Source organism: Pollicipes pollicipes, unplaced genomic scaffold, assembly GCF_011947565.3.
Source record: "Pollicipes pollicipes isolate AB1234 unplaced genomic scaffold, Ppol_2.1 Scaffold_7262;HRSCAF=8765_pilon_pilon_pilon, whole genome shotgun sequence".
NCBI classification, from domain to species: Eukaryota; Metazoa; Arthropoda; class Thecostraca; order Pollicipedomorpha; family Pollicipedidae; genus Pollicipes; species Pollicipes pollicipes.
In genome coordinates, this window is record NW_023597055.1 from 17,915,128 (window position 1) to 17,928,766 (window position 13,639).

General features: G+C 54.3%; 1 protein-coding gene across 1 annotated transcript in view; it reads left to right on the forward strand.

The window, feature by feature from the left end:
* Positions 1-8,746, forward strand: part of LOC119113516 (unconventional myosin-XV) — a 74,854-nt gene extending 66,108 nt beyond the window's left edge. Inside the window, exon 44 of the mRNA XM_037237819.1 lies at positions 8,687-8,746. Within this exon, the coding sequence (XP_037093714.1) occupies positions 8,687-8,746 (60 nt within the window). The remainder of the gene's footprint in view (positions 1-8,686) is intronic.
* The last annotated feature ends 4,893 nt before the right edge of the window (positions 8,747-13,639 follow it).

A 13,639-nucleotide genomic window follows, 5' to 3' on the forward strand; every position in this document is an offset into this window, starting at 1 on the left:
ACGAAACCCGCTCTCTTCCGGGGTGAGGGAGGAGAGGACGCTGTGTAGCTTTGGATGCTGAGTGCGTCATAAAGCCCCAATAACACCGAAAACAACGCTTCCTCGGCCATTGCTGTTGCTTTCTGTTATGTTATCGTTTTACTGTAGCTCGTATGCCTGTTGTATTATACTTATTGTTGTATTAGAGCATTGCTGAAGCATGCCGTATGGCTGTAGCTTGATGTACTTCAGCCTCTTACTGCATTCGGGCTTCGGGCTATTACTGTAGCCATCGTCGAAGACTTACCCGCTGGCAGTCGAGACGGGCTGGGTCGCCGACGATCTGTGAGACTTAGCTGTCCGCGGCAGTATGCCAACGCAATAGAAAAGAATGGAAGCTTACTCTGGATTGCCAAGCCGAAGGAGATAAAGACGGACCACAGTTGTGAGGCTCTCCGTGGTGTAATTACGAGGCAACAAGATGCATTCTGCTTTTGAGAGGCCAGTTGCCATACAATGTTCTGTTTAGCTAAGGTGACCATAGAGGAGTGGCCAAATACAAGGATGTTTATCGAGCTTTTCAGCACGACGGGTCAGCGTCGAGCTCCGGTTTGGACCAGACGTTGAGCCTAGGTCCACCCCGCCAAATATTCACGAGCATGAAGTCCACTTTGCGCACAAAGGTATCCTTTGAGGTCAAAAAGGAACAAAGGACATGGAACGCTACAGCGTCTAAACCACGTTCGCGGACATAACGTTTTGGCCATAAAAACGTAGCTTATCGCATGCTCCCCGTGATGAAACCTTCACCTCCCAAAAGCAAACTCCGGCCCTGTGTATTGGCTCAGTGTGGCGGCCCAGTGTGGCGGCCCAGTGTGGCGGCCCAGTGTGGCGGCCCAGTGTGGCGGCCCAGTGTGGCGTCCCAGTGTGGCGGCCTTGTGTAGGGCCTTCTGTGGCGGTCTTGTGTGGGGCCTTCTGTGGCGACTTGTGTGGGGCCTTGCGTGGTGGCCTTGTGTGGCGGCTTGTGTGGCGGCCCTGTGGGGCCTTCTGTGGCGGCCTTGTGTGGCGGCCTTGTGTGGGCCCATGCGGCGGCCTTGTGTGGCGCCCCTGATGCGGCAATGGAGAATGTCTGTTACGCGTGCCTTGTGTGCGAAAGTGTTTCTACTCAAGCTAACGTTGGAAGATGATGGTCGAAATAAAAACCATACCACAAAAACTGAGTCTCCTTTCCCGAGTGCAGCAAAAGGTATCATGTGTCGGGATAGGAGCACGCCCACAGACCTTACAAGCTGAGAAGCGTCCCCATCCCTACCACATTAATGTAATGCACATCAGGACGGCGGTGCCTTGCTATGGTTCGCACCACAGTCGCTCAAAACACCTTCGATACATGGCGGTATTCTCCTGTCAGTCGTGGCGGGATCCTCCTGTCAGTCATGGCGGCATCCTCCTGCCAGTCATGGGGCCTCCTGCCAGTCATGGGGTGTGTCCTCCGCCAGTCATGACCGGAGCCTCCTGTCAGTCATGGCGGGATCCTCCTGCCAGTCATGGCGGAGGCCTCCTGCCTGTCATGGCGGGATCCTCCTGTCAGTCATGGCGGGATCCCCCTGTCAGTCATGGCCGGAGCCTCCTGTCAGTCATGGCGGGATCCTCCCGCCAAGTCGTGGCGGGGCCAGCTGTCGTATCTTGGCTCTCCATCATACATCATCATGACGATACTAGAGTCCCCTCCCGTCCATGACAGGGTGTCCCTCAGGAAACTGATGGTACCTCTTCTTGGTCGGAACCGGGGCCTCCTGCTGCCCAGCGGCCCGGAACCGGGGCTCCCAGCTGCCCAGCGTCTCGAGTGCGTTGACCGCTAATTGCCCTGGGTTGGGCCTCCTCCCCGTCAAGAGAGCTGCATTGCTCCACATCTTGGCTCTCAACCACTCGCGACTCTTAACTGTTGGGGTCTGCTTTCTCTCTCTCCACCTATCTATCTCCTGACAGGGGTGGTATCATGCTCCACGACTCCCGACCATTCCCGATCCTGACATTCTGGCGTCCCCATTCCGCGATCCCGACCATCACCTGTTGGTAATGGTAATGTAGTGTACTGCCTCGGTCATAGCCGGATAGTGTGCTGTCTTCGTCATGGCCGGGTTAGTGCACCTCGGTCATGGCCGGGTAGTGCACTGCCTCGGTCATGGCCGGGGTAGTGTGCTGTTTCGGTTCTATGGCCGGGTAGTGTGCTGTCTCGGTTATGGCCACGCAGTGTGCTGTCTTGGTCACAACTGGTAGTGTACTGGTCATGGCCGGGTAGCGTACTGTCTCGGTTATGGCCGGGCAGTGCACTGCCTTGGTCAACGGCTGGGTAGTGTACTGTCATGGCCGGGGTAGTGTGCTGGTACTATGGCGGCTAAGCTGCGCTTCTGGGGAAAGTGTAGTGGTTTAGCTGCGCGTCTGAAAGGGTTTGATTCCCCGCGGTGCCCGCCCCTTTCTGCCATGGTGAGAGAGGCGGCGCCAATGGCTTTCGGCAGCTGGGTGTGCTGTGAAGCCCCGATGACAGCGCCATGACTGGGCTCCAGGTCTTATCATTGCTGTTACCATCGCATGCACGGGGGGGGGGGGGGGGCAAGCCACGTGTTGATGTCATTAGAATCAGGTCTCACAGTTTGGATGGCGGCTGTTGACTTTACTCATCAGCGCTTGGATGGCCAACTCGCTGTGTTTTCTTGTTTATTTGCCTAGCTCTACTAATAGAACAGTCGTTAGTACTACTTCGTCAGCAACGAGAGCAAGTGATGATTCTGCTCCAAGCGTTGCATGTTAGATTCTGCCGTTTTTGCTTAACGCATCGCAGGAACGCTATAACCAAATCAGTGGTACGATAGCCGAGGTAATTCCCTATGGCGCAGGGATGAAGGATTTAGGACATATTTTCTGGGGTTTGCCGGCCGAAACCCTCCATAACACCACAGCTTCTGCTCCCAAATATTACACCGTTACCCCGCTGATATCTGAGACTACCAAATACTGATAGTATGTAGCTCACACATGTCATCGGGGGATTTTTAACGGGACTATAAAGACCCTGCTTGCAAACGAAGCTTGTCATTATCAACAGTCTACTGCAATTCGGAAGAACATTCGTCACACGTTGACATTTGACATCAGTCACACGTTGACATTTGACATCAGTTTCTCAGCGATCATAAAAAACGGTTCGGGCTTAAAAATGAAGCATGTAATGCCTTTCCGCGATGATTATTGTTCATGGCAAGATCATTGACCGTCAATGTCTTCCGAAAGTCCAAAGGATGCATTTTGTTTCCAACAAGCACCCATCACTAAATGGCTAGGTCGATGGCGTACAATATCCATTCCTGGAGAAGGGGCACACATATCACATGTGATCATTGTCCGGCAATGCAAGCAAGGCAATACTTTGCACAATGTCAGTTAGCCGTCGATAGTTCAGCGCATAAAATCTTCTTAGTTGCGCGACTGACTGGATGCTAGAAAGCAAAGCCAGTGGCAAGGCATTGAGGTAAATTGGCCAGGCATGGTGTCGGACCAAGTATACTGGACGCAGATAGGGAACTTGATTTTTTACAATCTGCTGACATGCGTTGGTTAACAAAATCGTTCGAACAAGGTGTGGTGTGATCTCTAGATGTCACACATCAATGTGTGTTTTATTTATTCTACTATCATTCGCTGCACTCCTTATCTTCACTGCAAACTCGTCTCCGAAATACGACTCTAATCCCAATTTTCAGCAAAGTTGTGCGTGGTTTGGGGACTGATGGCGAGAATGTACTGAAATCTCATTTCCAGCTCATTTGGATGTTTATTCCGTATTAAGTGTTATAGGAGTTCGAAGGTAACGAACCACGTTATATATCACTAACCATGTAATAACCATGATTCATACATCAAGTGATGCACGTTTTGTGAAAAAGTCATTCATAGTTATATCAATAGGCAAGTCATTAGAGCTATGGGCAGTATCGAACACCTCAGTTTAATAAATACAAAACCAGCGCCACTTTGAACAGCAAAATACGCATTGTTGAATCGTACATTCGCCGTCTTCAATTTCTCAATGAAACAGCGTAGTCTAAGGCGTGCTGCTGATTTCTTCCTGTATCATAACCTTAAACTCCTGGCTAATATCTACCACAATATAACCGTGCTACAAGCTGCCACATCAGGCACCTCTGTGCTCGCATATAAAGCGTGTTCTGTAGCGCAAAACGAGCTTGGAACACGCCAGTGCGAGCAAATAAGACGACAGGCTTTATTAGCGTGCGCGTTCACGCTAATCGAACACTAGTCAAACATGCATCAATGGCAGTTAACAGCAGAGCATTGATCATAGCCGGCACGACAATTCGCCCGCAAATCTGCTGCAAGCCACAGCAGCTGCATCGCTCATCCAGCTAAGGGTGCGCGTGAGGGACAGATTAGTCACAAGATGGCCATAGGCATTCGCCTGTCCGTTCCTGTTAGCGGCGTCACCCAGCGAGCAGGTGCCGACCGGAAGCAGGCGGCGTCGTACCTGGAGGGGAACCGGAAGTGATGCGGTGAGCCCGACGCCGCGGCAGTCCTGACTCGACACCCCTGCGTCTGCCGTCTGCCGTCTGCCGTCTGCCCCCCCCCCCCCCCTCCGACCCTCGGGCTGCTAAAATAGCGCTGTAGTCAGCACGGCGCGCCACGGCTGCGAAAGGCGCCGGCTCTTCTTGCACGCCGACGTCAGGGCAACACGGACGGCGAGCAGCCGCCGACCGCGTGCAACAAGGGCACAGTCTGGGTCGGCCGTCGGCGCCGCTGTTGTTATTGGCGAATGGCAGGCTGCAATTACTTACCTCATGGGCGGCGGGTGAATCCGTCGGCCGTAACGCTGCGCCTTGCGTCGGCCCACGCCCGGCGCCCAGGCCCTGACTCCGCCACTGGGCTTCGGCGACCCATCCATCCCGGCCGCAGGTGGGGTCAGGCCGACCACGAGCCGTCGACAGCCCGTCTCCAGGCGCCTGGCTGGAGGTCAGCGCCGTTGGCGGCGGCTCTGCGGCCCGGCCAAACCGCTGCCACGCTGAGGGAGTCGCAGCCGCTGTACGGCGTGGTAAGCGGTAGCGGCAGCGGCTGCGGGAGAGGGTGTTGGAGGCGTAGTGACGCTTCTTTCAGATTCGGACGCCGACATGGGGTTAGCTGATAGCCGGTTGTAAACAAGGCGCGGTGTAGTGTACGCCCAGAGTAACGACCGTCCACGTAGCTTCGTGCGCTGGTGGCAAAAGCTGCGCATGTAATACGGAGTGCGAATGGTGCAGTGAAAGCTTGTTCGCATCTCATGCCATTCCATCCACCGCCAAAATGGCTGCGACCAAAGTTGCGTTTCCGCGTGCGGTTCGTTTTTTCACCTCCCCTGGCTGCAACGGTCGCCCAATCATTCGCCCAGTCTTTCACGAAGGGCCCGGGCGTCAAGGGTGACGTCACGACCAATCAGCGTTCACGGCTCCATGTATTTTGCCGGCGCCGCCCGCCGGTCGGTCGCTGGTTTGTTTGGCTAGTGTCTGGCATCTCTTGGGAGTCATGTACCACGCCCGATATCTAAGCTCCTCCACGCGCCAACGGGCCGGTGCTTATCATCATGCTGACGCCGCGATACCATGTGGCTCCGGGTGCGAAATGCTGCCGGTCAGGTACTGATTAGATTTGGGGGCACCGGGCGGCCTGACACGTCATCACCGAAAAAAGAGGAGGTTCGAGGTGTAAGTACAGCTTCAGGGTAGGGTTAAGGTCACGTCGCAACGTCACGTCGTCACAAGGTCAAGTCACAAGGTCACGAGAGTATGATCCCGTTGTCGATGGGCTTTCATTAGTTTCAACTGGCTTTGTTTAATATTGGTCGAAGTCGTTCCATTTACTTTCAAGTTACATTTTCTCCCGTGCAAAAGATTTATTTCCATGTTTCGCATGCATGCATATATGTGATGCTTGAAACAACGAAGGGATAAAAGTGTAGGTAGCAGTCGCCATAAATAGCACGCATAAAGCAATGATGAATGCATGTGTGTTACTGCAACCGGCATAAGAATACGTAGTCAGCATCAGGCTATAACTGCCGCTATAAAATCGACTTAATTCACTTTGCTTAAAGTCGTGTAAATTGCGAAAAATATTGCTCGTGAAAATCAATGACGGATGCCAGCTTACTCCTGACAAAGTTGTATTGCGCCGTGGGCGTCTAATAGCGAGAAGGTTTTTATAGTGATGTGTGTGTAAAATCCCAACAAAAAACATGAAAGCCCATCTGCTTGTTTAACTCAGGGACTATCATCTCAGAAAGCCGATCGGCGACTTGATGAAGCCGGCTTAAAAACCATCTGTATGCGTGAGCCAGTACATGCTTGTGTAACGGCACCGCTGAGGTTTGAAAAGGACATCCAGTGGCGGGCTCATTCTTCACAGACAAAGCAGTGTGGTGAAACACGGCATAGCTGCCGAACACATCGTGCACTGTCAGACAGTTGCTGCGGCACGACCAGTAGTGCCAGCCTACTGCTACTATGTATTGCAGTCATCAGTATTCCTGGGTGGTGGCAAAGGCCCTACCTGCATAGAATAGATAGATTATCACATAGAATAGATTATCAGCGAAGCATAGAATAGATTATCAGCGAAGCATAGAAAGATTATCAGCGAAGCCTACGCATGCGAGACAGGCATGACGTTTTTATTAGATAATGGTGCGAGCAAATGGGTTACATTCAGGTGCTTCGCTTACTACGGCAGCACATTTATGTTGTCATGGTGGATTTAGCCTTGTGTTTTCTAAAGCACACAAATAGCACCATAACATATAAAGCACATTTTTATGCATGCGTTTGAATGCTTGGCCCTTAAGGCATACTAGGAGAACTAGGTATCTAGGAAAGGCCAAGGGAACTGGGAGAATGGAAGCCTACATGGGCTGGGTAACCTCATAAACATTCCTCTATAATGGTTGGCGTGCTGGGCTGGGTGCAGTATTTGGGAAAATTACGACCCTGGTGCGATAGGGGCAAGATGCCCAAATGAAACTGGCTGGATATTTCACAAGGTGTATATTCCACTCATTACTACCAGCCGTGGTTTTCAGTCACAAAGTTTAAAATTCCATCGGGGAAATTGTAAACCTAACATAAAGTTTCCTTTATCTTTGCCACAATTTTGAAACGAAACCCTCAGAAATGCAACAAGATCAGCAACGGTTGGGTATGGCTAGTTGGGGAAGGCATTAGTTTTGGTATGACCACGACCCCATGTGGAGTGCGAACTGGGTGAAGAGGGTCCCGCAAAAGCCTTTACTTTTTAGCTGAGGCTGCCTGGATTCGACAATGTGCTGACGGTCAGCTGATGATACGCTGATAGCCAGCTGATAGTGCACGACAAACATTGGACGTTCCGACGATCAGCGGTCCATCCACTGAAATTCAGCTGATGATTTACCGATGTTCAGCTGATGGTGTACCGATGTTCAGCTGATGATGTACCGATGCTCAGCTGATGATGCACCGATATTCAGCTGATGGTGTACCAAGGCCCACAGACGACGTGCTGAAGGTTGGCAGATGTACTAAAAGACGTTCTAATGCACATGTGCAACTGTGATGGCCTTGCAGAAACGCCATGTGCTGAACAGCGCTCAGCAGATGACAACCAGCGTATGGTGATACCGGTGATAGGATGCATGTAGGTGATGATAGGACTAACGGTGGGTATAGATGATGATGGGACTAACGGCAGGTGGCGTACTGTTGACCAGCATGCAACACATTGACGGTCGGTCAACAGCTGATCCCCTTCCCTCCAAGTAACGGCAAGTGGCGTACTGATGACCAGCGTGTAACACACTGACGATCCGTCAACAGCTGATCCTCCTTCCTCCAACTGACGTCGCGAGGACGGGCGTCAGCTGACGGTCCGATGGCAGGCCAGCTGACAGTCCGGTGGCAGGCCAGCTGACCGTCCGATGGCAGGCCAGCTGACAGTCCGGTGGCAGGCCAGCTGACGGTCCGATGGCAGGCCAGCTGACGGTCCAATGGCAGGCCAGCTGACAGTCCGGTGGCAGGCCAGCTGACGGATCGATGGCAGGCCAGCTGACGGTCCAATGGCAGGCCAACTGATGGTCCGATGGCAGGCCAGCTGACGGTCCCGATGGCAGGCCAGCTGACTGGTCCGATGGCAGGTCAGCGGAGACCGATCGAGGCGACGCGAGACGCGTCTCCTGGATGGACATCTCCCGCGTGTATCGCGTCTCCTGCGCGTCTGCCCGCCTGTCCCCACAGACAGCACCAGATGACCCAGACAGACAGATGTCCCCACAGACAGCACCAGATGACCGCACGATTACCGTTCCTTAGTGGACGCCGTCCGACCCCGCTCGCCAGTCGAGATCGGCCGATTTCTGAACGCTGACCTGTGCAGCACGCACCCAAGCCCGCCGAAGATGCCGACATCCGCGCCGACATGCCGACACCCTGTCGTTCGCGCCGATATGCCGGCATGCTGACATCCTCACCGACATCCCGAAATCCCGACATTCACGCCGGCATCTCGACATCCGCGCCGAAGTCCCGAAATCCCGACACCCGTGCCGACATTCCGACTTGCCGACACCCGCTCCGACATCCCGACGTCCCGTCATCCGCGCCCCGATCTCACAGCTCCCACGCCGCTTCTGCAGTCCTCGGGTGACCTCGCCCAGGGCGCCGGCGGCCTGCGGCTGGACGGAACGTCGGTCTAACGCTCCCTCCTCAGTCGGTATGTTCCGGTCTGCGGGGCAGGGCCCACCGACGACAGCAGGTACCGGCCCCGTCGTCCCACTGGTGCTGACGTGAAGGGCGCCTGTCGCCTCGCCGAGACGTACCCCGGAACCAGCGCCGGCCGGAGGTCCAGCTGCCCCGCTGGCTGATGGATCTGCCGCTCCGCTGGCTCCAGCGTGGGCCGGTAGCTCTGCCGCTCCGCTGGCGCCAGTGTCGGCCGGTAGCTCTGCCGCTCCGCTGGCGCCAGCGTTGGCCGGTAGCTCTGCCGCTCCGCTGGCGCCAGCGTTGGCCGGTAGCTCTGCCACTCTGTTGGCGCCAGCGTGGGCCGGTAGCTCTGCCGCTCCGCTGGCGCCAGCGTTGGCCGGTAGTTCTGCCGCCCTGCTGGGTTCGCAGCCGCTGAAGCCAACGCTGGCCGATAAGAGCTCCGCCGTCCACTCCGCGGGCAGAACAATGCCAGCGCCAGCACCAGCGCCAGTACCACCAACAGCAGCATCCCGCCCAGCACCGCGCCAGCCAGCACCAAAGCGCCGTTCGGAGCCGGAGGACGGGGAGCGGAAGTGGTTGTCGGCTCCGGTTCGACGGAGCTGGTCGTCGCTGGTTGCGTGGTGGTCTTCGCCGGTTGCGTGCTGGTCGTCGCTGGTTGCGTGGTGGTCGTCGCTGGCTGCAGGGTAGTCGACTCCGTGGTGGCCGTTGCTGGGTGTGTGGTGGTTGTCGCTGGTTCCATGGTGGTCGTTGCTGGATGCGTAGTGATGGTCGTGGACTGAGAAGTGGTCATTCCCTTGCACATTTTGCTGTCGTTAAAGAGTGGGTCCCCGAGATGGTGATGTCGTCGATAGCTATATTGTTCATTTTGTCAGTGGTGCATTCTCCAAATATTGAAATCTGCAAAAACACGGCATTTGCTCGTAATAGAAATACTTGAAAATGTTCATGCACATACTCAATTAGATACACATGTCTAATAAAGAGAAACTGCCCGGCCCATAGATAGTAAAAACAAGACCTTCAGTTCCTGGGGCTTTCGGCATTATGGGTTCAATGTTCTTTTGGCGGGGCTTAACATTTTGAGCTGCACTCGTCCTTAAGACTGTTTATGCTAATCCTTAAGAACTAAACACTGCATTGCCATGGGCGGATCTAACACAGAATCTAATAACGATTTGCGAGTTAAACAACAACACGATCGGTGTTAGCATTATAACGCACTTAAACCAGCAATTGCTAGTGCACATGCATGTACGCACTGAATTCAGCATAAGTACCTTGAGCTCATAATGGCGGGCCCAATACACAGATGCTACCCACATTATTAACAGAGTGACATCGCCACTATGTGTGGAAACTTTAGAGTGCATGTTTACGTTGGAGACTCGATGGTAATCCCGTCAATTCAAAATGTCGTGCTACTAGATCCATAGGGTCATCAAAATTTCAACTTTTCGATAAAAGTGTCAATTCTTCACTGCATGTGTGTTTGGGAAAATGTGACAAATGTGTGCATTCCTTTTTTAAGACATGATGGATTGGTACTTAAAATGCTTTCTAAGAAAACAAATGTCTGCAAAACTAATATAGAGCTTAGAAGTGATGAACATTTCGGCCTTGTTTTAAGACATCAGGCTGGGGTCCGTTCGCTGGCTGCATTTTAATGTACTTCTCTACCAACATGGAATATGAAGGCGACCGATCATCTGCGAGGCATACCGATCAGCTACATGGCAAAAACCAGCTTTCGGTATTTCAGAAGCCGCTGGTGAAAAATGTGGCCACGGGGACACTGGTTTTAATGGCAAAACTCTAGATAACGTTGTTTAAGTATTAGCGACTATTTGTTATCGTGAGCCATTGACGTCATTCGTGACGTCGATACTCAACGCTTCAAAACTGGGCTTGAGACATCTACATAGTTTTGCTAATATGAGCAATACTCGCTTGATAACCAGCATCTTTTTGGGATAACTTAGACTGATTATTATCAGTGCAAGGCACGTAACTGATAATGCACAAAAAACTAAGGCATCGAGCTGTTCTTGCTTGTACCAACTGTTTGTTCTTTTCGTTCAACTATTAAGCATACATATGTCTTCAGCTCACACATTCTTTTCAATAAAACTGAGCTGGCAAGATTATCAATAAAAAGTAGTACGTACCTTAAACGGTCTGGTATCGTTAGGAATATTCGCGTTGGTTTTCGTCCAGATTATATTATCTGGTCCGGAGGAATCTGTTAGATCCAAGATGTAGTTTCTGTCCTCGATTCCGTGAAAGAAGCGACTCACTCGAAGAGTGACTGCGGCCGGATGCTTAGAGCGCAGCCAATACCGGAAAGAAATGCTTGAACCATCGGGAAAGATGTACTCGTCTGTCATGTCCAACCTGTCGCTCATAGTTTGGCTGTTCACGGCTGGAGTCAAGTAAATAACGGTGTCACCGTACGCCGGTTCTGGAAAATCTTGGATGCTCTTGTTCAGTTTCAGGTAACTACTCGCTTTCCACTGACCACCTGTAGTAGAATTACCTGATTTCCAAAACTGTCCAAAGTCGCCATCCTCAAAGTCGTCACAGTATTCTCCAGCTCTTGCAGACAACAGCGTCGTCAACAGCACCAGAGGCCAGAGTGCTCGGCTCATGCTCTGCTTGGATGGGCCCTTCAGGTGTTTAGCCTCAGTTCCCAGCTGACGTGGCGCGGCCTTCCGCGGCGCCGCCTGTAGTGGTCGCAGACGTCTGAGGAAGCGGAAGGCTGGCGAAGATTTCAGGAGCCGGAGACCGCAGACGGGATGCTGACCTCAGGGGTTGGCAGCGCCTGACGACCCTGCTGGGCCCACGGCAGCCGGCCACCAGGTCCTCGACGGGTGACACTGCTCACAGCGCCCCACGTCCACGTCCGCCGACGTCAGCGAGTGACACTGCTCACAGCGCCCCACGTCCACGTCCGCCGACGTCAGCGAGTGACACTGCTCACAGCGCCCACGTCCACGACCGCCGACGTCAGCGAGTGACACTGCTCACAGCGCCCCACGTCCACGTCCACCGACGTCAGCGAGTGACACTGCTCACAGCGCCCCACGTCCACGACCGCCGACGTCAGCGAGTGACACTGCTCACAGCGCCCCAAGTCCACGTCCGCCGACGTCAGCGAGTGACACTGCTCACAGCGCCCCACGTCCACGGCCGCCGACGTCAGCGAGTGACACTGCTCACAGCGCCCCACGTCCACGTCCGCCGACGTCAGCGAGTGACACTGCTCACAGCGCCCCACGTCCACGTCCGCCGACGTCAGCGAGTGACACTGCTCGCAGCGCCCCACGTCCACGTCCGCCGACGTCAGCGAGTGACACTGCTCACAGCGCCCCACGTCCACGTCCGCCGACGTCCACAGCGTGGGCAGCAGTCCACGGCATCTGACTCTTAGTTTGTCGACTCCCGCGGCAGGACGGTCCGCCCTGAGCTGACGTCTTTCGGTTTGTCTGCCAGTTCGCGTCCGTTGGTGTCTGTGCTTCGGCTGCGCTTTTCGCTGACGTCCGCTGCCCGCTGATGTTCGCTGTCCGCGGGGTCCTGGGCGGGATCGGACTGCTGGTCTGACCCGAGGACTGCTGGTCTGACTGCTGGTCTGACCCGAGGAGCGTCGCCCGACTGCTGGTCTGACCCGAGGAGCGTCGCCCGACTGCTGGTCTGACCCGACGAGCGTCGCCCGACTGCTGGTCTGACCCGAGGAGCGTCGCCCGCGCTGGTCGAGCGGTCGTGCTGACCACCGGCTCGATAGCACTGTGCTCGCAGCCAGGAATGCAGCTCTAGGCATCAACAGCTTAATGGGATATCTTATCAACGCGCTTCACACCCTGCCGGCAGGGTTGGCGCTGTCGGCCGGCGGACGGTTAGCCCCCCCCCCCCCCTCCCCGATGCCACGCCAAAGCTTGGCGACATTGGTGCAGTAAGCACTTTGTAGAGGAATCATTTTGAAGTCGGGACGTAGTTTCGCCAAGTGAGCTGCGGGGGGGGGGGGGCTGAATAGCGAAAATGGGGCTCAAACTGCCCCCAAATATGCCAAGAAACAGGTTTCTCACCGGATTTCGCACAGTTTTTGCCAAAGTTGGAGGGTTGAGGCTTAAGCTTGGGGCGGGGGAGGGTGAAGCGCCCCCTCCCCCCTCTGCCCCATTCCCCCAACTGAATAGCAAACGACGCCCCTGCCTTGAAGTCATGCTTTTCAAAGACAGCAGGAATCAGAAATGGTTCAAAAGAACTGAAACTGGTTAACCCAAAACCATGTATGTAATATCCTGTGTAACGCCCAAGCGCTGTGCGGTCCACAAAGGGTGCGTGGCGTCGCCTGCATAGGTACTAAGCCTAGGCGACCTGTGATCAAACTCAACGGGGCCTTTTCCCATCCCCCTTCAGTTACCCGCCTGCCGCTGCATACGCACAAAATTCGCATTACGCAGCCAAGCCAGGAACATCGTCATCGCCAATCGACCGCACGCGTTCGTCGCTTCCCGTCCTTTCCCACCCCTTTGGGCTCACACTCCCGACCTCGGCCAGGTCACGTGGTTGTGCCCGGAGGCAGCGGTCACGACCGAGCACTGACTAAGACGGCCGGGCCGACCGGCTGCCAGCCCGGGAGGCTGGTAATGATACCCGCTGTCCGCCCCTGCCCGCTGGCGCTGGCTTCGTCATGCTTGGACATTCAGGGCGGGCGGACCAGCAGTGATCTCGCGATATAGGACGCGACTTCTACCATTTCTTTTATCAGTAGCTTAGGGTATCTGTTCTACCAGTAATGACTTCGTCGCACGACGCCGCGCTTTGCAGCAATTACTCTGGCATGAGTACAATAATAAAACCAACGGTACTTACATACTGATTACGTCGATTACACA